We start from the raw sequence: 27,511 nt of genomic DNA on the forward strand, positions 1-27,511 counted from the left end.
ATTCCACCTCACCCAGGTAAAAAAATAAATAAAGGTTTGCCTAATTTCTTGCAATTCTGAATTTATTTTGCGCAATTCTGACTACTTTTACGCAATCAGACAGTCACCCACTCTGTAGTGCCAGAAAGCTTCACAAATGAAGATTAGGCAAAGTGTTTATTTTTTGTGGCGGGTTTCCATAGAGACTAGTGCACAAAGCAGCTTTCCAGAAATAAATAGATTGAGAACATTCGTCTGAAATGAATTTGTTCATCGCTAATGTGCGAGCCAGAGGTGATGTTGTGGTTAAGACACTTGACTTCAGATTAGAAGCTTGTGACCACCAAAGCGACTGCCTGGCCCTTGAGCAAGGTCCTCAACCTTTAACTGCTCAGCTAACTGTAAGGATCAAGGGTCTCCAAATGCTACGAGGGTATGGTGAGGGAAAAACATCCTGAGGTAATATGAAAAAAAACAGAAGAAGCAGACTCGAAAGGGAACCTATCCTCATTCTCGAATAAATCTCTTCTATACCTGCGTACCAAACAATTATTAGCCAAAAAATAACACCTGAAATGACTGTCTATGGAAACCCTGAAGATGACCGTGATGAACATGGAGACTTGAATGCAAAACTGTTCATCAGTGACCAGTTGATAACCACAACAATACCGAAACTTGAATGAATAGATATCCGGTGTTTAGATGAGCATGGATTCGCTTCCGAGTCCCAAGATTTGTACCTCATAAAGTCTCAGGAAGACACATTTCTTTAAACTCTACATCCTGAATCAGTTGATTTCCAGAGATCTGCTTTGCTCATAATAGCCATGCTGACTGATGCATACTTGTGAATGCAGCCCTGAAGCCACGTAGCAGAACAGGATTAACATGAGGAACAGGGTTCATGGCGGAACCATACAGGTATACCTTTCATTTAACGAGCGTTTTATTGAAAATATTTGTGTCTCTGCTGTGAATGTTATTACCCTCATTAACTGTGTTCCAGAGCCACAGCAGGGGCAATAAAATGTTGCTTAAACTTATCGTTATCGCTAACTTTCAGATCTCCACACAGCAGTGTTTTTTTTGCTAGCTCACAGAGTGTTACTAGCATTCAGGAATCGTAGTGATTGATGGTGATCAGTGGTTCAGATGTTTGTTTTACAGACTTGATTATATTTCTTGCGTCTGTCACGGTGCAGATAAGCCGGGAACGGAGCTCACGCGGAGGCGGCTACGGAAATACCACGTCTACGCTCCAACCGGGTTTATTTATTTTTTTATTTATTCTTCTATTATTTATTTTATTTATAAGATATTTTCTTGTTCTCTGTTTGATTTGCTCTGGCGCCGTGTTTTCTGAGTGTCAACAGAAAGTGAAGCTCATATCGAAGCCCTCTGATCATCACACGCTTTTATTGTTCATCCCTCGTTCTGCATATAGACCTTATGGTTCATCGATATAAGTGTGTGTGTGTGTGTGTGTGAGAGAGAGAGAGAGAGAGAGAGAGAGAGAGAGAGAGAGAGAATAAAAACAGATAGAGAGATATGCTGAGAGAGACATTGAGATAGAGATGGAAAGAGTGATAGAGAGAGATGATGAAAGACATCCTGAATGAAACAGAGAGACAAAGATAAAGTGATAGAAACAGCAAGAAAAAAAGAGAGAAAGAGATTGTCTGATTGGGTTTCTGATTTGATTGGGTTGATTGAATAATTGTCTGATTAATTAGTTAATTAATTGATTGATTGATTGAGGACGCAAAACTCTTAAGCAGATTAAAAGAAATCCAGAGAAACATGAGAGAAATTGTTTATTTTTATACAGGTATTGTGTATTGAGAAGACGTGTGCAGGGGATTGTGGGTAAGCAGCGCTCCAGATATAGTGCTTGCTGGTTGAAGTGGAGAGTGAACGCTTACATCATAGTGTCCAGTATAAAAACACAGAACGGTAAACGGCATAGCAGCGTGACGCAGCAGAGTGTCGCTGGTGTTCATGTCCTTTTTTTTTTCATCGCATCACGAGTCTGTCGTTCCGTCAACAACCACGTCCGACCTTGAATCCATTAACATCAACATTTATTATACTTTACTAACTAAACTAAGATATCCAGAGAGAGAGAGAGAGAGAGAGAGAGAGAGAGAGAGAGGCTGAAAGAGAAACGCGAATCTGGATACATTCGAAAAATAGTTTTCGTCTAAAAAAACGCCCCGAAATTTCCCAAAAGTCGCTCATCCACACTGAAGACACTTCCATTCCTGTAATCCTCACGAGCAAAACGCAAGATCCTCAGACCCGTGTCACTTTGAACCATTGCGGCAACGACAAAAATATTTTTTTAACGTTTTCGAAAGCCTCCGTTGTCACACAGCGACGCAAAAACTGCGTTTTCAAATGTATCCACTTGGGGCAGCGTTTTTAAAAAGCTATGTTTCCATTGACAGTTGAAAAACGCTGTGGACAAAGAAAAAGAAAAATTTTCAAACGGAAAACATAGTGTGGACATGGCCAAAGAGAGATATCTAGAGAGAGAGAAAGAAAGACAAAGAGAGAAAGAGACATAGACAAAATGAGATATTTAGAGAAAGAGAGAGGCTGAGAGAGATCTAGAGAGACATACAGATAGAGAGATATCCTGAGAGACAGAGAGAGACGTGCAGAGAGAGCGAGACAGATAGAGCGAGACAGATAGAGACATAGAAAGATACACAGAAAGACTGAGACATAGTAAGATATTCAGAGAGACAAATAAAGAAAGAAAGATGCTGAGAGAGAGACAGACAGAAAATTCTTCACGTGAAGAAAATGAAAAGGATAGGGAGGTGCTAAGAGACTATTCTATTCTTTTTTAACAAATTTCCTTTTGTTCTATAGAAAACAGACCCAACAAATGATTTACATTAAAAATGTACTCTTTTCACAAAAAACGAGAAAAAACACGTGTTGAGAAAAACACGTCACGTTTTCCCCTGAATGGTTTTGATTTTTGTCCTTGGTTTATAGTAAGAACACATAGTAAGTTTTCTCACACACACAAACACACACACACACATACACGGGTTCAGTGGTCAGACAGAGTCCACTTTGACCTGGTTGTTGTTGGTGATGGGCGGCGACGGTTTGCTCCGCAGTCTCTCCTGAGCATCGTTCGAGTTTTCTGGGAAGAGTGCAGTGGGCGTGCAGAGCGACCAGACGATGCGCTTGTATTCTCGCCGGAAGTTCTGGTTGAGCGCGCCATAGACGATGGCGTTGAGGCAGCTGTTGAAGTATGCCAGGAAGTAGCTGGCTACGAAGAGCCACTCGGGAACGGCGCGCTCGGGCGCTATGGCTACAGCCAGGCCAATGGCGTTGAGTGGCGCCCAGCACACCGCGAAAAGCACGAAGACGGCGAACATAGTCACGAAATTGTGCACGTCCTGCGGCGTCACACCGGCCGGCCGGGTCTCGGGCCTTGCACGTCTCCGTGCCCGGATCACCAGCACCCATATGCGAAGGTAGCAGTACGCCACCACCAGGATGGGCAGCAGGAAGTGAAAGGAGACGACGGCGAGCGTGTACGCGGCACTGGCCGACTGCGCGAAGGTGCATGAGTAGACTCGCTCGTCGTAGCGAAGAGATCCCACAAACACGTTGGGCACCACGGCCAGAACGCTCAGCGCCCAGATGAGACCCACGTAGCACGCTGAGTTGCGCTCGCTGAACAGACGCTCGTAGCGCAGGCTGTGGCAGATGTAGCAGTACCGGTTTACGGCGATGCCGGCGATGTTGAAGATGGAGCCCACTACGCTCACACCCATCAGGAAACCGCTGATCTGGCACTGCGCATCGCCCACACGCCAACCCTGGCCAAAGATGGCCACCAGCACCAAGGGGTACGGGTACAGAGCTACCACCAGGTCGGCAACAGCCAGACTCACCACAAAGATGTTACCTGAGAGAAAAAAGAGAGAGAGAGAGAGAGAGAGAGAGAGAGAGAGAATTAGTTAATGATTCCACTCACCGAGAGAAATCTTGATTCAGCTTCCTGTTTGGCTCGTTTCCTTTGACACCAATGCGATTTCAAAAGTACCAGAGCTTTAATCAGGAAGTTTGGGTCAGAATGTGCTGAGGTTCTCTGCTGGACTTCCTTCACAGCTCATGGATCTGATCACTCCTGACAGCCGAGGTCTCCAGGGTCTCCATGATGGCTCCTCACACCTACCAGTTCCTAAAACTGCCTACCTTCAAACAACACAAAGGGAATAAAGAGGAAGAGGAAGGAAATCTCCCCTGGCCCGAGCAGAGATGAGCTTTTGCTGATGTGTAGGCTGTCAATCAAACTTCACACAAGGTTTTTTTTTTTGGGTTCCTTTTTTTTTTCCATTTTAAGTTAAACTTTTGCTGGCTTTTTTCAGCAACTCTTCATTTCCTCAGGGACCGTCACAGGAAAGAAACAAGTTTTGGAATCTTTCAGCATTGTGAAATCTTTGTGCTTTTAATAAAGCTATCATATACTAGACATGAAGAAAAATAAGATAAAAAGAGCCTGATGAGGATTGCGAAGCCAAACATGGCTTTCACTTAGCGTCTGCAGGTGGCACTGACATTTATCATCACCTCTTCAACTTTCAGCTTCACATTCATCAGAAACTCTCTTCACCTCCACTACACTCTTACTGTACTCTTCCTTCAGAATCACCCCTACACCATTTCTCTTTCCATCCACACCATGATAGAACAGTTTAAACACCTCCAATGATCCTGGCCTTACTCTCTTTCCACTTGGTCTCCTGAACACACAAGATATCTACCTTTCTCCTTTCCATCATATCAGCTTCTTCTCTCCCTTTACCAGTCATAGTACCAACATTTAAAGTACCAACCTAAAGCTCCAATCTCCTCCACTTCTCCTTTTCCTGCCGTCTCTGTAGACGTCTTCCTCCTCTCTTTCTCCTCCTTCAGCCAACAGTAGTCTAATTTCAACTGTTACCCTGTTGGCTAACGATACCTTTTAGGTTTATAAGGTTTTGAGGTTTTAGAAATTTTTGTGATCTGCATATTCGATTTGGCGCCTTTTTTTTACGCTGGATGCCCTTCATAACGCAACTCTCCCCATTTATCTGGGCTTGGGACCGGTGTTAAGAGTGCACAAAATACTGTTGTTTTTTTTAAAGGTGCCAGTTGCAAAATAATGTATTTATTTATTTATAGCCTGGTAAAAAAAATCAATTTAAAATATAAATCTTTTATTCAAAAGTTGCGATCTGTAACATATAAGAAACAAAAAATGGCTGGTTTCATGTTTCTCCATCCCGGAAATGACAAACACTGAATCTTGTACAAAAGGAGGGACAAATTACTCAAGCGCTGTCACGCACATTGCCAGCTTGCATGCTGGGAATTGAGCTGGGATTAGACGTGACAGCTGCATGTCGCAGACATTCACTGTATGAGATGTGACATACAAACAGCCCTCATTACACTTCACTGTCTCGCCTGTGATCTCACGAGCTTCCTCGCCACGTGTCTGAGACTGAGATGAAGAGAATTTAATGTCCGTCTCACTGCATCAAAACAAAGGAAGTAAACACAAAGTAGATTGGTTCTAGAACTTTATCCACAACATTACTGAATTGGAATCCAGATAGTCCATTTATTTTAGTTACAGTCCTGGACATGGAAATACACAGTGCACTCCATGGAACTTCCTAGTCCTGTGTAGTACATTGTGAAACGTTCTGCAACTGTGTGACACCAGACTACATTCAGAATAAGAAAACTTTAGAAACTGGCTGATTTTAGAGTTGGAACATTCCAGAATCACAAAACGTAGGAAGCATTCCCAAAAAGAACATTTGACAATTCAAAATATTTAAAATTCAAAATATTTCACTTGCAGAGAGGTCCAGAACTTTCTAAGAACAATTTCTGAAGGGCAAATGACTCCAGAACAGGAAGTTCTAGAAAGCATTATGGACCTTTAATTTAAGAATTAGAATATTCAAGAATATTTTGCTACTAAAATGTTGCTGCTTTACAACTCCCCAAATAGATTTTTCTCCTCAAACCTTTAAAGGTAAAACCTTTTTATTTTTTTGGAAAAGGTTCTGGTTCTGGAATCAATGCTCTGGTAAATGTTCTTAAAATCCATTTCTGGAGCCTTTTGTCAATAGGCGCAGTACGCTCTTCCGGATCACGCTGCAATCTTCTGGGTCAGTGGCCATCTTGTTTTGATATTTAAGGACACTGTCCTCACACCATTGCAGCCTTCTTCTTGCATTGTCTATTCTTGCCAGCTCCTTTTACCTGCTACCCTGTTGCCAACCCTGCCTGTTTCGCTCTTTCTTCTTCCTTCCCTATATTGCTCTGTTTTGTTCTGAGTCCGATTTCTGTCTGCCCTGTATTTTGCCTGTGGAATACTATTAGTGGATAGTTTCTGACTTGATTCATCTCTGTTCTTTACATATGCCTCTGATTTTGCTTTTCTGCCTTGGTTGTTTCCTCCTGCTAAAGATTATAAACTTGATCTTCTGTCTATGTGCTGCAATTGGGTCCAATCTGCCACCCCTGACACTTCCAATATTTCATTTACAATGTTCCTCTGATGATTTTAGTCTCCTGACTTTACTAATGTTTCAGATACTAGGATCTTTTCAATTAAAACTGAAACTCTCAGGAGTTCCTCATGGATTTTTATGGGCCTTGAATCCATATCCTGGATGGGTGGACTCAGGGGAAAGTTTTGTACCTGGTACATCCTTCGCCACAGGAAAGTAATCAGTTTGACCTTGTTGCGGACTTGCGTGTGGAAAAATTAGTTAAATCTAATTATCGATCTTTATTACTAACATTGTGTGATGACCTCATCAGCTCCAACATATTTCCAGTTTGATGTGATCCAAAAATTAGATTAAGTATAATCGGACACTGGTGTTGGAGTGGAAGATTATCTTCAATCATATACGATTTTTCCAAAACAACAGTGGAACAATTCCAGACTAAAAATTTGTGGTGGGTGTGTGAGCTGAAGCAATATATCTAGAATACATTCCCATTGTAGCCAGAAATTCGGGGGAGGGGAGGGGGTTCAAGTTGCCATGGAAATGTCAAGATCTTAAGAAAAAGTCAATCCTTTCCCAAAGCCCACACAGATATGGACGGGATTAAAATAAAAGACAGAAAATGGCATTTCTGTCACAAAATTGGATCTTTGAAGGTGGTTCCAGAGGGGCTTCAAAGTGACTAATCTTCATGTGTGTGTGTGTCTGTGTTCTCTGATAGAGCAGCACCCACTGGCCACCACACTGCTCACCCTGTGCCAGTAGAAACTCCTCTCCTCTTGGTTCTCAGCAAGACAGAAATGACCTCCTGGAGATTCTGGCTCACAGAGCGAGGTCTGGCAGACCACAGCAAGAACTTCCCCAAGTGGTGCAAGATGATGGTGTGGATGAGTTGAACCAAGATGATGCCTCCGAGACTCCTCCTCACACTAACACTTGTCTACCTGATTCATTTTGATGATCTGTTTCTGCTCTGAGCTCTGCACTTTCTGCTGCTCCTGACAAAAGCCTACAGATATACGCCTCACATCCTCGCACTGCCTTCAGAGGATCATCCCACTCTACAGTTCTACCAATGAATGGCAGATGTGATTAAAATGGCTGTTTTGTGTAGCCAATGTTCGATCGATTTGCTGCTTTGTTCTAAAGACTGTACATTTAGCACAATTTAGTTATAGGAACTGCAACAAATAGGAGTGATGCTAGATTTAGTTTTATAGCAAATAGTACACACACAGTTTTTATGACGTAGAGAAGCATTTCCATGTGTACAGAATATGTAAGCAGTGTGTAAGGACTGTGGATAGAGTATGTGCAGAGTATGTGAAGAATGTATACAGAGTGTGTGAGTAGTATGTACAAAGTGTGTACAGTGTGTGTAAGGTATGTATACAGAGTTTGGACAGTGTGTGATGATTGTGTACAGAGTGTGAGATGACTGTGTGATTACTTTGTACAATCTGTGTGAGGGGGTTGTAGAATGTGTGTAAGGACTATGTACAGAGTGTGTGTGAGGACTGGGCACAGAGTGTGTACAGAGCAGAGTGTGTGAGGACTGTGTACAGAGTGTGTCTGAGGACTTTGGTACAAAGTGTGTACAAAGTGTGTGAGGACTGTGTACAGAGTGTGTGTGAGGACTGTGTACAGAGTGTGTGTGAGGACTGTGTACAGAGTGTGTGTGAGGACTTTGATACAGAGTGTGTACAAAGTGTGTGAGGACTGTGTACAGAGTGTGTACCGAGTGTGTGAGGACTGTGTAGAGTGTGTGTAACGACTGTGTACAGAGTGTGTACAGAGTGTGTGAGGACTGTGTACAAAGTGTATACAGAGTGTGTGAGGACTGTGTACAGAGTGTGTACAGAGTGTGTGAGGACTGTGTACAAAGTGTATACAGAGTGTGTGAGGACTGTGTACAGAGTGTGTACAGAGTGTGTGAGGACTGTGTACAGAGTGTGTACAAAGTGTGTGAGGACTGTGTACAGAGTGTGTGAGGACTGTGTACAGACTGTGTGAGGACTGTGTACAGAGTGTGTGAGGACTGTGTACAGAGTGTGTGAGGACTGTGTAGAGTGTGTGTGAGGACTGTGTACAGAGTGTGTGTGCAGACTTTGATACAGAGTGTGTACAAAGTGTGTGAGGACTGTGTAGAGTGTGTGTGAGGACTGGGTACAGAGTGTGTACAGAGTGTATGAGGACTGTGTACAGAGTGTGTACAGAGTGTGTGAGGACTGTGTAGAGTGTGTACAGAGTGTGTGAGGACTGTGTACAGAGTGTGTACAGAGTGTGTGAGGACTGTGTAGAGTGTGTACAGAGTGTGTGAGGACTGTGTACAGAGTGTGTACAGAGTGTGAGGACTGTGTAGAGTGTGTACAGAGTGTGTGAGGACTGTGTACAGAGTGTGTACAGAGTGTGTGAGGACTGTGTACAGAGTGTGTACAGAGTGTGTGAGGACTGTGTACAGAGTGTGTACAGAGTGTGCGAGGACTGTGTAGAGTGAGTACAGAGTGTGTGAGGACTGTGTACAGAGTGTGTACAGAGTGTGCGAGGACTGTGTACAGAGTGTGTGCAGAGTGTGCAAGGACTGTGTACAGAGTGTGTGCAGAGTGTGCGAGGACTGTGTACAGAGTGTACAGAGTGTGTGAGGACTGTAGAGTGAGTACAGAGTGTGTGAGGACTGTGTACAGAGTGTGTACAGAGTGTGTGAGGACTGTGTACAGAGTGTGTGCAGAGTGTGCGAGGACTGTGTACAGAGTGTGTGAGGACTGTGTACAGAGTGTGTGCAGAGTGTGCGAGGACTGTGTACAGAGTGTGTGAGGACTGTGTACAGAGTGTACAGAGTGTGTGAGGACTGTACAGAGTGTGTACAGAGTGTGTGAGGACTGTGTACAGAGTGTGTACAGAGTGTGCGAGGACTGTGTACAGAGTGTGCGAGAACTGTGTACAGAGTGTGTGAAGACTGTGTACAGAGTGTGTACAGAGTGTGTGAGGACTGTGTACAGAGTGTGTGAGGACTGTGTAAGTGTTCAGTTCAGCATTCTTCCTCCAGTTTTTGTCATTGCCCCTCAGTGGTGGGAGTTTTCTCTGTTATACAAGAGGGACAGAGCAGAGTTACTGTTGTAAGTCCAGTGGATGTAATTACAGTGTATCTGCTTTCCTGTGTGTGTGCATGAACCGCTTGGACCCCGGGGGAGTGTGGGAATGAACATGCTGTAGACTGGTCATGCTGTGTGTCTGAGACTTGTCATGTCTGATCTCACAATCGCCAGGATCGTCTGGTCTGGATCTTTAAGATACTACAGTTGGTGTGGATTTTACATTATTTACTGAAGAAATACACATCATATCTTTTAAAACACACACACACATCGCTCACTGAGTAAAAGAAATAACAAATGAGAGAAGTCATACTCCTGTCCTCAGAGTTCCCTATCTTCCTGTCTTTTTTCTTACCATCTCTTTTCATCATCTGTTTATCTGTGTTTTTCTTCCCTCTGCTTATTTACCTCTCTTTCTATCACTCATGCTATCACTTCTTGTCATCCTCTATCCCCCCTCTATCTGTCTCTCTTTTTCTCTCTGATTCTTTACTGTGGTCTCTGTCTATCTCTCTGTCTGTATCTTTCTTTCTCTCTCTCTCTCTCTCTCTCTCTCTCTCTCTCTTTTTTTTAAAGAAAAATATGTTTCTCTTCAGGTGGTCTCATTCCATGTGACATGTCTGTCTGTGTGCATCATTCAGCCTGTGCCTCCTGCTGCTAGCTAATACACTTACACACACACACACACACACACACACACACACACACACCTGTAAAAAAAAGTCTGCCAATAGTGGTTTGCTGTTTGTTGGTTATCACGCAGCTCTGACCTAATAAAAAAAAAAGACACACACACACACACACACACACACACACACACACACACACACACTTTTAGGTTGTTGACTTTCATAGACATCTACAGGATATTGTGCAACATGTTTCATTGTAGAAGATTCTCCTGTCAGCAGAACCTTCCATTGGAGGAGATTCTGCAATCAGGACAATATCCTGAATCTCTACATTCCATTGGAGGAGACACTTCTGAAAGCAGAATTTTCCATTGGAGGTGATTCTCCTGGTAGCAGAACATTCCAGTGGGAGCAGGTTCTCCTGACAGCAGAACGTTCTATTAAAGGAGATTTTTCTGGAAGCAGAACGTTCCATTGGAGGAGATTATCCTGTCAGCAGATCGTTCTATTGAAAGGTGATTTTCCTGAAAGCAGAACATTCCATTAGAGGAGATCCTCCTAAAAGCAGAACATTCCACTGAAGGAGATTCTACTGTCAGCAGAACATTCCATTGGAGGAGATACTTATCAGAGCAGAACATTCCAGTGGAAAAGATCCTCCTGAGAGCAGAAGGTTCTACTGAAAGATATTCTCATGACAGCAAATTGTTCCATTGGAGGAACGTCATCTAAACTCTGTGAAGCTGTAGGTGTAAGAAGATCTCCACCTTCTCAAAGATCAAGTGTCCTCCTCTGCCTTAACTAAACGCCAGCTACACCACGTGCCAGTCCGTGGCTTTAAGGGACCTCATAGTGGATGTGCAACCAGTAAATTCGTGACAACGTGTGATGATTCCATAAAGAAAACCATTTCCGCTTCTCTTTTCCGCTTTTCTGAGCGATATTGAGGATGTTTTTTGACGGTAGTGATTTCACCTTACACTGGAACAGGAAAAGTAAAAAAAAAAGCCATAAAGTTTTACACTTCACTCTTTTATTACTTTGCAGATGAATGGTTTCTTTGTTGCATGGGAACATTTACTGCTTTATCAAGCGAGATTTAGAGCTCAGAACGACGAGAGAGAAAGATGCATGGAGAGAAAGAGGATAGAAACAGTGTGTTCCTGCAAGTGTTTATTTATTGAAGATTTCCATGTAACAAACAGAATGAGATAAAGGTATTAAAGATAGAGGAGACAGGATGATAGAGAGATGGAGAGAGGGGAAAAGGGAAAGGAAGAGAACGAATGATGGAGGGATGGAAAGATGAAGGAGGGAAAGAGGAAAGTAAGAGAATGTGAGAGGCAATGATGGAAGGATGTAGATATAAAGTGTGGGGCCTGAAAGAGAGGAGTAGTAAAGGGAATAAGAGAGGAATGATAGACAGATAGATAGTATTAGGAGAGAAAAAGTAAATGGAAGATGAGAAGATGGACAGATAAATATTGGGGAGTGTATGAAGAAATGAAAGAGAGAAAGTTTAATGGAGGGATGAAGAGATAAATAGAGTGAAGAGTAAGAAAAAGGAAAGATTGAGAGTTAGTGAAGAGAACGAGGAACGGAAATGAACAAGAGAGGGAATGATGAAGAGATAAAGAGAGGATAGAGAGAGAGAAACAACAGGATAAAGAAGTTAAGGATAAAGAAATAATGGGTGAGATACAGAAACTGAGAAAAATAACCCACACCAGAGGAAATGATTGAAGGATGGTGAGATAAATGATGAGAGAGATAGAATAAAAGGGAATGGTGGACAGATATTGACAAACGATGACATTTTTACCTCAAAAAGTGTAGGCTAGCAGCCCATGATAAGTGTAACCTACAAAGTATTGTTTAACCAAACCAAAGCCTTTTGTTCACAGTTCTGAGGTAAATGTTGATATTCCTGACATGTTGATCTCATTTCCATCGTCACTGCTCTGTTCCAATATGTTTTTTTTTGTTTGTTTGTTTATTTTTGTACAGTTGATTTACAGTTTGCTAAGTCACTTGTCAGCTTTAGCTAGCTCGTCCTTCAGGGAATTTTTTTTAACTTTTGTACGTCGCTCTGGATAAGGGCTAAATGCCGCAAATGTAAATGTTTTACAATTACATCATTTGGTAGATGTCTTTATTCAGTACGACTTAATTTTTTATCTCCTTTACACAACTGAGCAAGTATGGAGTTAGGGGCCTTGCTCAGGGGCCCATGAGTGGCAGCTTGGTTTGGCTGGAATTTGAAATCATGGTAATGTTTCAGGAAACCAGAGTGAATAGTGAAGTGAGTAAAATGAGAAAAGAAAAATAGAGGCAGGAGGAGAAAGTCAGTCATTAAAAAAAACAAAATAAGCAACAGCTTGTAAAAGAGAAAGAGAGGCGGCATTTATATCATTCTTAAGACTCCTGTCTTCTGTGTTTTGTTTTTTTTTCTCATAGACATGAGACAGAGCCGGATGAGCGAGAGATGGGCGAATAGATAGAAAGGAACATTTATAACATTTATAAAAGACTCTTTATTTCTTTTAAAAACGTTGCTTGTGGAAGGAACAGAGATGGGCTTTGTTGCTTTTCAACAGAGAGATAGATAGATAGATAGATAGATAGATAGATAGATAGATAGATAGATAGATAGATAGATAGATAGATAGATAGATAGATAGATAGATAGATAGATAGATAGATATGCATGCATGCCTTGCGTTATCCATGCTCAGAATCATGTGTGAAATCCGACCAATTGGCAAGTCGTGACATTATGGGGGGGCGACGTCGCGCAAATCAGGAAGCTACAAAAGCAACATTAGCTTCTGTTTGTTCAGGTAAGAGATTTGTGTGTGAATCTGTACAACCATGGCTAAGGACTGCAGCTATGGGGAGATGCCCATGGTCGAAGAGACGCTAGCTGGCTATATCTCCACAGGTGTTGCATTGCTAAAGGCTCCGGTATTGCCTACTAGGCCATTGAAAGCCACTTTGACAATAGTAGGTAAGGCTTACATGGCAGTAGGCCAGGCTGCGGATTGCCTCCACACTATGAGTGTGTTGCAGGCATACCAAGCTGACCTGCTGCGGGAGTTGGACGAGGGTTTCAGCTCTGGGGCTGATGATATTTGGGGGGTTATGTTGCGCTGCTGCCTCAACCCTTAGGGCCACCAAGGACAAGTCGCGGGCCGTAGGTCGGTCAATGTCAGCCTTAGTACTCACAGAAAGGCATTTTTGGCTCACCCTGTCGGAGATTCCTGACAGGGAAGGGCGTTTCTGCTGAATCCCCCGATAGCTACTTCTGGCCTTTTCGGCGACGCAGTTGACGCGGTCGTAGATAGGTTTCGGGAGTCAGCAAAGCAGTCAGTGGCATTTAAGCAATACTTCTCTCGCCACTCTCTTGGGGCTGCTCGGCTTGAGACCATCCTCCATACCAGAGCCCTCTCCACGAGGAGGTCGTATGCCTCTAGATGGCAGGTGTTTTCCAGGTGGTGTAAGCACCACCAGTTAGACCCAGTCAACTGCCCGGTTGGTTCAGTTCTGGAGTGCTTGAAGGAAGGAGGCTGAGGCCTGGCATATGACCCAGAGTGCCTGTGTGGGATTTGGCAATCTTGTTGGCGGCTCTATCTGAGCCCCCCTTCAAGCCTTTGGCCGAGGTGGCCCTTAGGTACCTGTCGGTAAAGACCGCCTTTCCCTCGGCAAAATTTTCCCTTAAGAGGATTGGGGACCTACAGGCTCTGTCTGGGGCCCCGTCTCTCCTGGAGTTTACCCCTGGCATGGCCAGTGCCTTTCTCTACCCTAAAACTGGGTATGTACCTAAGGTGCCTACGGCTCCCTCATGACCTGTCATTTTGCAGGCATTCTGCCCTCCTTCTTTCTTAGCTCCAGACCAGGAAAAGCAAAATCGACTGGATAAGTATCTCCACAGGACGAGTCCGTGGTCAGACACACTAGGTGGTCAGTATGGCGTGATTGGACACTCATTCTCAAAACATTTCGATGCAGCTCGAGTTCCTGAAAGGGAACGTCTCTAGGTTATGTGCATCCCTGCAGCGCTTACCATTTTTTTTCTTCAAAAGCTAATGTCGCTACCATTTTGTAGTTTCCTGGTTTACGAGAGTTCGCCCGCCAATGATGTCATGACTTGCCTATTGGCCGGATTTAACACATGATTCAGAGCATGGACAACGCTGGGCGTTCCCAGGGAACTAGGGTTACATATGTAACCTAGAGATGTTCCCACCTGTTATTAACACTATATTTATAAACAATACAAGCGAACATAGTAGCGGTTGCAACAACAGAAAAGACACCAAAAACACGGATTATGTCTGATTGATGTGTGCGTTTGTGTGTGTGTTTGTGTGAATCCTACAGAGCATCCTACAGGGGATAAATACATGATTTGACTTGACAGCAGAGAACATGTCCTGTGTAGTGCAATCCAGGCAATAAATTCTTTACAGGATGTTGTTCTCTTTTAGAGGAAACACAAAGAGAAATATGCAGCATCTTTACTATTAAAATTCTAATAAACATTTGAGCATGGATGCAGTATTTGAAGGCTGTGTGAGGAATTCAGTACTCTGTCAAAATGTTATATATTATATTATATTATATTATATTATATTATATTATATTATATTATATTATATTATATGAATGCCTCTAAATGATATAAAGCAGGTCAGCATTAAACATTCAGCTGTTTCATTGTGGGAGAGCGAAAAGGAGTGAAAATGATATTATTCTCTTTTGCAGCATCGTACCCCCAGCATTTAAGCAGATTACAGCTGAGCCCATCTGCTTTATGGCAGAAGACAAAAATAAAGAGACAAAAATTAGTGTTCCACATTGAAACAGATCAGAGGCGAGATGTCCGGTCATAGATTTTTAAGCCTTCTGAATGGCTGACACATGGGTTTTTGCATGTTTTTGGTTTACACTGAATTACGCTGGAGGCATCTATATGTAGTTACAAAATCAACTTCTATAGTTCCAGAAACAACATCAACATCTTTAGTTACAGCAACAACCTACTACAGTTACACCATTAACTTCTACAGTAAAACAAGTTCTATAGTTACACCATTAACTTCTATAGTAACATCTTATATCAAACAGTTATAGCAATAATTTCAATATTAGCACAATCAGCTTCTATAGTAATTACAACTTCTAGACCTAAAGCAACAACATCTATAGTAATTACATTGTTACACCGTTAACATCTGTAGTTACAGTTATCAGTTTCAATAATTATAGCAAAAACATCTATATTTCCATCATCAAACAAAACAAAAAAAATTAACATTTTCAGAAAAAGGGGACAATAAACCAATACAATCCACAGTGTGCAATGTTTACTTCTTTACCTACAAAAGTAATATAGTGAACGTATATTTTGTGTAAATATCTACTTTGGACCACATCTAATTCTCCATTGATGTCACACAGATGTGTTGATGTGGCTTACTACCAGTATGGGACTTTCTGCCATGTATAAACATAAACTCATCGTCAAACCTCTATAGAAGCAGCCATCTTGGATCAATCAGCCCCCTTTAGAGCCTATGATGGAAGACTGAAATGTAGAGGAAAGCTTTTATGTACGGGATAAAACACTTAGGAGTAAGCAGTTAAAAGAAAGTCCTTCTTTTGACCTTCAGTGTCTAAACTCCTTTATGGTACAGTAACCCACACTATTATTCTTTCTGCCTGACTTAATAAATCACAGATTGGAGAGTTTTATATGAGAGCCATATATTTGATTGCCGTGTAAAAATTCCCCTTTTACTTGTAATAGTAAACATCAAAGGACAAATTGGTAAAATTTTATGAGTTATTGATTACATTTATTGACAGGTACAATGGTGTCAAATGGACCCTTACCTTCCAGGGCAAATTGGGGACGATTATAAGACTGCAATATGTTTGATTGACAAGTGCAATAGTCCAGTATCAGTTAATGAACATCCAAATACAGCACCAAAGAGAAGAGCAGGTATGTTACCAAATCAATCTGGAAGTGTAATGGTGAGTAATTGATCTACTTTTCTCTGTAATTATTGGTTGTCACGATCCATGTCACGTCCTTTTTTGTAAACTAGAAAATTACAACAAAGAAAAAAACCATGCTAACAACAAACAAACTAGCTATGCTCTGATGTCTCAGAGTGAATAGGTACTGTATGTAAACGGTATGACAGTGTACATTAGAAAGACGAAACAAACCAGAAACATGTCGACTATCGGTTGCCAGATCCAATGAAATCCTTTTTTAATATCTCATAATTTGACAAACATAAATAGATAGATAGATTCTTTATTGTCATTGCATAGCATACAATGAAGGTTTCAGTCATTATGGTGCATAAAAATAAAAAAATAAAGTATTAAATATGTAAATATACTTACAATAATTACTTCAAATTTGTATTGAATGTGCTGCTATTTGAGGTACATTTGTGTTAATTTCATTTAACTTCAATTAGCTAGTTATACTACATAGACGCTAATCCTTTATACCACAAAAACAGCTAATATATTCTCCTAAACATCTATGGAATTGATCACTGCTACTTGGATAAACATGGATAACATGGAAATCAAGAAAGATTCTGAAGCTTGTGGCCAGAAAAATCTGAAGTCTCTGTAGGCTGAACATAGCCAGAAATTGAACTACATACTTCTGCACTTGAGCTGCTTTTGGTATGTAATCGGACATGTAAATAGCGTGTTGACGCTGCCTAAACTGCCTGCCAGCACGTGAGCGAAAGCAAACAATGCGTTCAGAGAGAACATGTACCTGACCGCAGCAGGGGAGCGCAAATACACGGCCTAAAATCTAAACATGTCAGAGGAAAATGTGGCGTGTAGAGTGGGTTATTACACAATTCACTTGTGGAGTGCATTAGGAATGTTCTTTCAGGTTTACAAAAAAGGAACTGAATGCATAAGGGAAATCAGGACAAAAAGCATGCAAATGCGATTGAGTAGCGATGCGGGAGGCAGGAGCTCTTCGTTCTGGCGCACATTCTGGGACGCAAAAACAGAAAGACGCGAAAAAGTGATAAACTTCATTTAATTACTGACCTGATTCACAAACTGTCATGAGTCATTAAGCAGCCTGGTTGAATCAGATACAGGCCAAACACAGAAGACTGATCTGATCTAATGGTTTAGGAAGTGCCTGGATGGAGTTTGAGAATTCCAGATAATAATCAAGGTTGAAAGGTTTGAAAGGAGGTATTTTCTGGAAACCCATCAGACAATCCCACTGAAATGCCATTAAGACCCATTGGGCTGCCATATTAACACCTATTTAAAAAAGATACAGTCCACCATCCTGCTCCATTACAGGATTTTGATGGTTCCTGGTGGTTCTGTTGTTTTGGTTAGTCATGATTTTTCTATTTTTTCTATTCAGATGTTTCATGTATTCCTTCCAATAAGTTTGATGTCACTGAATTTTTAATTCTACTGGAAAACCATTAGAAGCATGTAGAACTAGTCATGATGAATATCTTGAATGCCTTTGGAGAATCATTGAAAAATCTGCCATGTGTTAAACTCTGAAACTGAAATGAAACTGAACCATCTCAGAACGCCACCAGGAATCCACAGAAACATTTTTATATCAAATTCCAAACACAATTCGTCCCAGTGATTTAAGATCTAAGGTGTGACTGGTTCTAGATACACATGGCTTTATTTACAGTTTTACACCCTGTAAATAAAGCCATATTTGATTGATCCCATTGGACAAGCCTGTGTCCTGTTTTACAAGAAACATCAGATATCAATAATAAATCAAGGATAAAAACGCGAAATATTTCGAATCCTGCCAGAAAACCATCAAACACGTCTGAAGCCGAAGGCTGTAAATCCCACTGGGAAATCCCTTCAAAAACTTCAGGTCAGCAAAACTGGAGGATATTTTACACATTTTATTCGATAAGAAACAACATTATTAATAATTTAAAAGCTTATATGAACTTATAGAAACATGTTCCGTCCCAGTGTCATGATGTGAACTACATTGTGAATCGAAGACGTTTGATGACCTCGTTGTCCCACTTTCGTATTCTGCCGGAAAGCCTTTTAAATACACCTAGGAGTTAAAGCTCAATACATGTGAATCCCACTGGGAGTGCATCAAAGATGTCTGGAATTAGTCACAGGTCAGCAGATAAATCATTAGGACACAGTAGATTGTAATACGAACGCCAAAAAAAACACAGGAAATGAATTCACTGAACATTTCAGGAGCCGAGGTTTCTATAATAAAAACAATCATAAGAATAAAAGAATTCCAAAGAATAACTCTTTACTCTCTTTTACGGAGTATTATATAATAAAAGAGTATTCTGATGTATTAAGCTGTACATGTTCAGTCCTGCATGTTTAATAGGATTTGTGTGCTGGAATTAATGTCAAATGCACCTTAATTTAACAGTGAAATTTGCAGCTTGATTGACATGTTAGATCACCTTGTTTTATCTCATGGATTCTACCTCATTAAATGCACACTTACAAATATCAAGGCTGTGTGTTGGATATTTAAAAATGAATCCATACTAGAACTAAATGCAAAATGAAAGGTAGTCGTATTTTTCTAATTTTTTCCAATATGTCGTTAACATTATTTTTGTTACTTTATTACAATTATATGACGAAACCATTAGGAATTTGTGAAAAACCATCTAACCATATTAAGAATAGCAAAATTCACTGATTCAATTCATTCATTCACGTTGACATTTGTTTCGCGATGCATCGTTTTTACCATATTTGCATTGGTAAAAAACTATTTATTTATATGTTATTATTAGTAGATGCGCTATACTTTTATTATTTCGAAAGTGACTAATAATTTGTGACCAGTATTTTAGACATAGATTGTCCCACAGACACGTTCTCTCATTACAGAGGCCGAGGCGTGTCCTGAGTGTCCCACAGAATATAGATTAACATGGCAGAGGTAGAGCTGCATCTTCCTGAAGACAGAACAGGAAAAAAAACTCTGGTTTTATTAAATCTTTTTTTCCTGTTGTACTACATTAACTGATGATTTTCTGTCTGTCTAAACCAAAGAAATAAAAGTGAACTATCTGAACCATATTGAATTGCAGAGCAATATATTTTTTCATCACATCGTATTGCATTGAATTTCATTGTGTTGAATAGAATCTGATCGGTAAATAAAGGTGAATTATACGTTAGATGCTTCACATGTGTCTTTAATGTATCGTATCCTTGACAATGCATCAAGATGTGAATTGCATCGGCTTTAGTTGTTTAGATGCACATCCTAATATAAAACATGTTAATATTATATAATACATTATATAATACATTATCCCCTGGTCAGTCAGTCTGAATAGTGGATTGTGATTGGCTGGAAGGAGTTCAGGTGTGAGTTCAGTGTGTCGAGCACAAAAGCTGAATCAGCGTTCTAAATGTGTTTCTAAATTAATGAGGAGTTTAGCATGTGGTGGAACTTATATGGTGAATACGATGATTTTGATTAACGGCTCGAATCACAAGATGAATTTGACGAACTGGAGATGATCGAATGAGAAATGGAACGAAAAACATCATCAGGACTCAACAGCTCTTTTATTAGTAGAGACGTGACACATACACACATTTTCTCTCTAATACTTATTTATTAACACTCATGTAATGATGTATAATCTGATGGTACTACTTTATCTCTGTGTGTGATTTGGAGCAGCAGAATTCTAGCTCTAAATTGGTGTGGAAGATTAAGCTCTATTTTGATCCATTCGGTCAGTTTTGCTCTGCAAACATCAGTGACAGCTTTAACCCTTTAATGCTGGAAAGTGACCATGGAATAAGGTGATAATCCACGGCTAAGTGTGAGGCCTTACACCATTATAATGCTCACTGCTTCACCTCAGGCTGTTCTTCACCTCCACATAGTCCACTAACATCCTGTAACACCTCACACCGAGCCCTGGATTATCACCATGGATAATTTCTGTGTTTAAAAGTGCATTTAGAGGAGGAACGCTGACGCCTGATCTGTCCCAAAGAGCAGACATCACCTACAGCACTCTAACATTCATGTGTGGAAAAGGTCAAGCAGCTAGCGCTATGGCTCAGCACGATGTGGTCCACCGCCTAGTTGAACCTAGTGTACAATTGTCATGTGCTGTTAGACTGTGACATCCACAGTGCTGTTGTGGTGAGGGATTTAAAAAACGTGTCATGTTCCTGTCAGACTGTCTAGCCGGGGTAATGGTACACAACACCAGCATTGCTAACAACTCGCTGCTCAAGCTCTCTTGTTAGCAGCATTGCTAATAAGTCAAGGCACAAAAACTAGAAGGTACAAGCATGTTTTTCTGTATCAAAGAGAACAGAAAATCTCAAAAATGTCCTCTTGTTGATCCACTTCTTCCACACACTACATGGACAAAAGTTTGTAGACACCTGAGCATAAGATTGGTATGTGCTTCTTTTTGAACATTCCATTCCACATTCAGTCCTAATTTTCTCTTATAATAAGCTCCACTCGTCTGGAAAGATGTTCCACTAGATTTTGTGTAGATTTGTGCTCATTTAGGGAATTTGTTAGTAAAGTCAGGTGCTGATGTAGGTGAGGTGAGGAGGCTTCTGAGGTGCAGTCAGAGGAAAACATTTATTCCAAATGTGTTTAATAGGGTCAGAGTTCTATAGCAGGAGATCTTACACTCCAGCCCATGTAGAGCATATCTTCATGGAGCTGGGTTTGTGCACTGGGATATTGTAATGCTGGAACAGGTTTGGGTTTCCTAAGGTATATCAAGGTTCTTATCAAGGTAAGGGAAAATTCCATGCTACCACATCCAAAGACAACACAATTGTCTGCCTACAAACTGCCTATATGATTCACTTCTGGATGGAGCTCTTTTCAATCTGAAACCACTTGCTGCCAAACAGCCTAAAGATCCATGAGGTTCCTGTGGAGGGTTTAACTCAAGAACCATAAGGATGAATTTGGACTTTAATTCATATCAGTTTGTACAAATGGCTTTGGGCTGCTGTTGCTATGAACAGATTTGCATTCAAGTCTCCATCAGTGAACAGTTAATAATCTCAACAATGATGGAACTGTAATGTATGGACATTCATTGCCACTCATGAGGATGGTTTGCCTTTTTGATTCTGGTTTTTCTCAATGTTTCTTCCTCTTGAAGTTTTAGGGAGCTTTTCCTTGCTGAAGTCACTTCTTCTTCTTTCGGTTTCTCCTATTAGGGGTTGCCACAGATCATCCTTCACCATACCCCCCTGTCCTGTACATCTCTCCCTTTATCCCTACCACCTGCATGTCTTCTCTCACCACATCCATAAACCTTCTTGCCAATGTCACTCATAAGGGATACAATTCTAGAGACTGATTTATAAATTAAAAATGTATAGTCATTGTTGATTTATCTCTGTAAAATTGCTTTAGGAAAATGTTAAAAGCAGCGCAAAACAATTAAAGTTAATTAAATAGGAGTTTGATCTTGTATGCATGGAAAAATACCTCACAAGATGCCGAGCGGGTGGAAAGAATAAAAATTCTGCATTTATACCGATGTTTTTCTAGACTAATTTGTATTTTCTGACAGGATTTTTGTTTCAAATGTTTACAATATCCACGGCTAATGCGAGCTAGCTGGCTAAGCCATACTGACAAGATTTCCTGTGTGAAAACATATGGATTCTCACATATACATATACAGGATGCACTCTTAAAAATACTGTATTACATAATAGTTATTAGCATTGAAACTGACGCTAAGAGATGATCTGATTTTTGTGAAACATGCCCATGGCCCATACTTAAATTAGGAGCACTGTTCAGAGTTCCTGCTTTTCGCTCCGTAAACACACACCTGTTCGCTATGACTCACACAGGCTGCTGTGTAGAAATGAAAAGTTTTTTCCTTCACAGATGGTCAGAGTGCGTGTGTCCATAAAGCGCTAATCCAGAGTGACACTGATTAAACAAGCAGTTAGCATGAAAAACTGCATTAGCAATTATCTTACGTAGCCTATTCTGAGCACACCACATCATTATCACTGTTTCTTTTTCTTGAGGAAGCGTGTAGTTGTTACTTTTAGCGACTGGTAGAAGAGAAAAAATGGAATAAAGAGTGGAACGTATAAATTATATTCATATAGTCATATTGTCTTGGGATTTCTGACTGAAAGTAATCTATGTGATTGCAAATTAAGAGCTAATATCTGCCGTTAGCATGAATTTCGGCACGAGATTTTTCTTCCCGTCTCCAAAAATAAAATCTAAAAGGAATATGAGGAGTGAAGAGTTCCTGAGTCGCATGTGCAGACATTCTATATATTCTAGACAGTTATGGATTTCTGGTAGAACTACAGCAGGAACTTCCAAACACTGATGTTCTCATTCCCAACACTTCTTCAGTCACACGCCTGGTCCTGTGATCACATTGCTCATAACAGTGCCCTCAAGCCTGTTCTCCTCCAGCACACACGGAGCCCGACAGTCCAACACCCAAAAAAACACCACACACACACACACACACACACACACACACACACAACACAGACTTATTATTATCAGAATGCACAGAAACTGAATGGAAGAAATTGAAGAAAGAGTTTTTACACACACTTACACACACTTACACACACACACACACACACACACACACACACACACACACACACAGCCACAGCCAGATAAACACATGCTCACAGATTATGCACACAAACTTACATACTGTACACACACTAATGCATTCACAATATGTACATGAACATATACACTCTTACTCACATATTGTATACACACACACACACACACACACTCTCACTCACACACACTTTCTCTCTCTCTCTCTCTCTCTCACACACACACACACACACACACACACATAATGTGCACACACACACACACACACACACACACACACACACACACACACTCCTCTCTCTCTCACACACACACACACACACTCTCTCTCTCTCTCTCTCTCTCTCACACACACACACACACACACACACACACACACACACATGTACAAACACAAAACACATACACAGGCACACTCATAATCTGCACACAAGCATACACACACACACAAACACACACACACACAGTAATTCTAATAATAAAGCATCATTGTAGCATATAGTTTATTAATAAAATCGATAAGAAAAATAAAAGCTGAATTGATGGATAAAGAAATAGAAGAAAAAAAGGAGTGAGTGATTAAAGGAATGAATGAGAAAATTACCAGATTATCAACCAATAATTTCAATGCTGGTATTATATCCCGTCAGGGAGTGAATTATTGAGTGAAGGAACGAGAAAAATGTCAAATAAATAAAGAAATATTACGTGGAACGAATAAATGAAATATATCATGAGTGTTATTTTTCCACTCGGAACGATGAATGTGCTTTAAAAGTGAACTTGACGTTCTTGGATAAATTAAAAAATTCACTCTGATGAAAGTTTTCTGAACAAAATAACATTAAATAAAGCAGTCAAAAATCTTCAAAAAGAGTAGTTTATAGGCCAAAACTCATTCATTAAAATTAATATGAAATTAAGAAAAAAATTTTTTTTTTAAATACTGAACTAATTTTCTTTAAAGGCTACAACATTGTTCACAGTGTGTGGAAAAATATAGCAAATAAACCAACAAATTTCACTAAATACAATACAATCTCAACAACGTGAATACATGAACGAGTGAATAAATAAATGAATAAATAAATGAATAAATGAATGAATGAATGAATGAATGAATGAATGAATGAACAAATGAAAGTTCCAACTGAGCAACCAACCAACAAACATGCTCTTATAGTATATTTAGTAAACATATTAATAAATTAACGTATTAACACAAATGAAGAAGTGCAGCCACATTATGAATGAATGATTAAAAATGTAAATGAATGACTGAATGACTCTTGGGGAAAAAAAGACAAATACAGTGATTGAAAAAATTCTAATCTACAAACTACATGAAGAATCATTTTACTGCACTGAGATTAAAGAATTGAAAAGATCACACACACACACACACACACACACACACACACACACACACACACACACACACACACCATCATCATCAACATCATCATAAAGCAGAGATTTCTGAATGCATGATGGTAAAGAGAGTGAGAGAAAGGATAAATGAAACTTTATGGAATCTGTTTAATGCTTAATGCACACACACACACACACACACACACACACACACACACACACACACACACACACACACAAATTATCACTATTGGCCGAGGAACTAACAGCGTTTTTGTGAAATTTTATCTGATCTGAAAGTAAGCTTTCACAACCCAGCCATAAGTATTCGGACACCCATCTTTTCCAACCAGTGTGTTTTTTCTTCAAAATGTTCCCTCAAAGTTAAAGGTACACACTTGTACAGGACGTTTCTGGATTTGGAAGAACGACATTTTCCCTCAACTTAAACTTGGAGACCCAAACCTGTTCACGCATGACAACGTCCCATGCACAAACCCAGCTCCGTAAAGATCTGCTTTACATGAGTTGGAAGATGTGGAAGATCTCCCGCTACAGAGCTCCAACCCTATTAAAGACGTTTCGGATAGATTTGTTCATCACCCCAGGCCACCTCACATCACCTACATCAGTACCACACTTTACTAACACCTTGTGGATGGATGAAAGCTCCACACAAAACTTAGTGGAACATCTTAAACAGAAGAGTGGACGTATATAAAGATCTCAAGCATCTGTTTATCTGTCACACAAGATCCATCTCAACATTGAGCATTCAGAAAACTAACTTTGGTGTTTGGGACTCCATGGAGACCCTAGATCTTGCAGCTAAATCAGCCTAAAAAGTAGATGTTTGTGGAACTTGAAACCCTCTCAGGTTTTAGATATCTCTTCATGAGCCATGGTTTGGATGATTGTGATGAGGTTAATAAATGGCAGCTGAAGGATCCAAGCTGGAAAAAGTGGGATGATGTGTTTTCTATTAGAAAAACAAAACAAAGAAAGCCGTCTGGGGCTTCTGAGGTCCAGGAGATCTGAGCGAGCCGCAAAAGTGGGTTGAAATTATTCGATTTCTCGTGTTTCACCATTATGAAATCAGACTAAAGTTCTTGCAAACATCGTTCGTGTCTCATGCTCACACGTACTCACTCGATTTATTACTCACTATAATTTGAAGGAAAATATGTTTGTTTTTAGCACCATAAAGATTCAAGACTCGACTTTTATCCTTGTCAGATGTTACTGGTTGTCCCTCAAAGAGATGTGATGCAGAGGAAGTGGAAGCTCAGTGGTTAAGACTTTGGACTTCTGATTGGAAGGTCGTGAGTTTAAATCCCAGGACCACCAAGCAGCAAATCCTGGACCTTTGAGCATCTGAGCAGTACAATTGCTTAGTTGTACATCTGCCAAATATAATCATTATACATGTACATCTGATGTTTCTTCAACTTGTGACCCTTCATTCTGAACATGGTCATGAGTTTCTCAGGAAAAACAGACAGGAAGTAAAACATGAAGATAGTATGCATAAGAAAAGCAAAAGAAAGAAAGAAAAGAAAGAAACGCGTTTGCCAGGACAACGTCTTAATTGACGCAGGTGCGCGCATCAATTATATGCAGGATTGCGCGCGCGCGAACAGAGAGAGAGAGAGAGAGAGAGAGAGAGAGAGAGAGAACACGGGAGCGCGTGAGTGTGTACAGTGTTTTAGATTGGGTCAGGCTTTAATGTCCACTCCGAGCTCATTTCCTGGTGAATATTAAAAGTGAAGAAAATGTTGATATGATGGTATCTGACCAGCAAACCCTGCATCATGATCCACATGGACATGACCATTCCATAATGGAGTCCATAATGTCATAATAGCAGATTCACAAGAAGGAGAAGAAGAAGAAATTATGTGTTTTGGTGATGCTGATAGAGCGATGGAGAGATGGACTGATGGAGAAATGAAGTGATGAAAAGAGTGATGGACTGATGGAATGAAGGACCAATGAAGAGGTGGAGTGATGTACTGATGGAGTTAACTTCTACACTGTTTTTTAATGAAGAAACAAACCTGAAAGTTGTGAAGGGTTCCTCATATGAAGATCTGTTAGAAGACTAGATGAACCCCTTAAATCTTATGTCTTTTTTTATTTCAGATGCCTCTGCTCCAGATGTTTGGTGTGCATGCAGTACAGTGGCATGAATGGTGGTAACAGTCAGCATGCCATGTCTGGATTGCGCGCGCACGCGTCACTCACCGGCGTTCCGAAGTTTTTTGTTCCGGTAGACGGAGAAGATCACCAACAGGTTGCCCAGGACATCCACCACCACGGTGAAGATGAGGAAGCAGCCGAGGGTTGTGGCGACCCAGGGCGCGCGTTGGAGCGCGCTCTCTCCAGCGGTGGAGATGTTCACCCGGCTGGCGTTTAGAAGCATCGCGAGCCGCTGGAAAGCTGCAATCCCTCACTCCAACATCTGGATCCGCTGTGCGTCCATCCCCTCTCACTGCCTGCTCTCAGCCGCGGGGTGAGGAGTGAGTGTCCTCCGGTGCGCGTCTCTCCATCGCGCGCGCGCGCGTGTGTGTGTGTGTGAGTGTGTGAATATTATGTACTCCACCGTGCCCGCGCAAAAAACTTTCAGTAACTCCGGCCAGTGCGCGAGGTTGCCAGATCCTCTTCTCCTTCCTTCCCTGTTTGACTTCTTCTTCAGGAGAAAAAAAACATCTAACTGTGACTCCCAAAGTGGGAACACCGCTTTGAGGGGCGGGGCTTATTTTGTTTTACAAACGGCGCGCGTGCCTGTGTGCGCCAATCACGTTGGAAGTGTGTATCGACCTAAGAGCATTGTGGAAGTCCAAAGACACACCCACACACACACACACACCTACAATTTAGTATCACATTCACCCACTGGTATGTGTTTAATTAGTTGGAGAAAACCAGTGGACCCAGAGGAAACCCACTCTGACATGTGGAAGGGGTGGGGTATAATTGTGCACCTTATTATTTTTCAGTTCTACTGTACTTTATATGTGATTTTTCTCAAATTCACTGCATTGCAACACCTTCTCGGCCAGTAAGACCTTCTCTGCTAGCCCAAGCCCTATCACAATTTATACTCATTATTATTTCTATATCCGAATAATAATTATTAGCTGTTTTTTTTTTCATTTCACAACAACTGACACCGGAGAAGAAAATGATCTGGTCGCAGAAACACTTACAGGGACT

General features: G+C 40.9%; 1 protein-coding gene across 1 annotated transcript; it reads right to left on the bottom strand.

Moving 5' to 3' along the window:
* Positions 1-2,688: 2,688 nt before the first annotated feature.
* On the bottom strand, positions 2,689-27,411 carry mtnr1aa (melatonin receptor 1A a). Its single transcript, XM_046842496.1, has 2 exons — positions 26,540-27,411; positions 2,689-3,916 (listed from the first exon to the last, which is right to left on the bottom strand). The coding sequence occupies exons 1-2, from the start codon at positions 26,715-26,717 to the stop codon at positions 3,054-3,056; spliced, it is 1,041 nt and encodes a 346-aa protein (XP_046698452.1). The 5' UTR covers positions 26,718-27,411; the 3' UTR covers positions 2,689-3,053.
* Between the last annotated feature and the right edge of the window lie 100 nt (positions 27,412-27,511).

This window comes from Silurus meridionalis, chromosome 28 (genome assembly GCF_014805685.1).
Source record: "Silurus meridionalis isolate SWU-2019-XX chromosome 28, ASM1480568v1, whole genome shotgun sequence".
Taxonomy (NCBI): Eukaryota; Metazoa; Chordata; class Actinopteri; order Siluriformes; family Siluridae; genus Silurus; species Silurus meridionalis.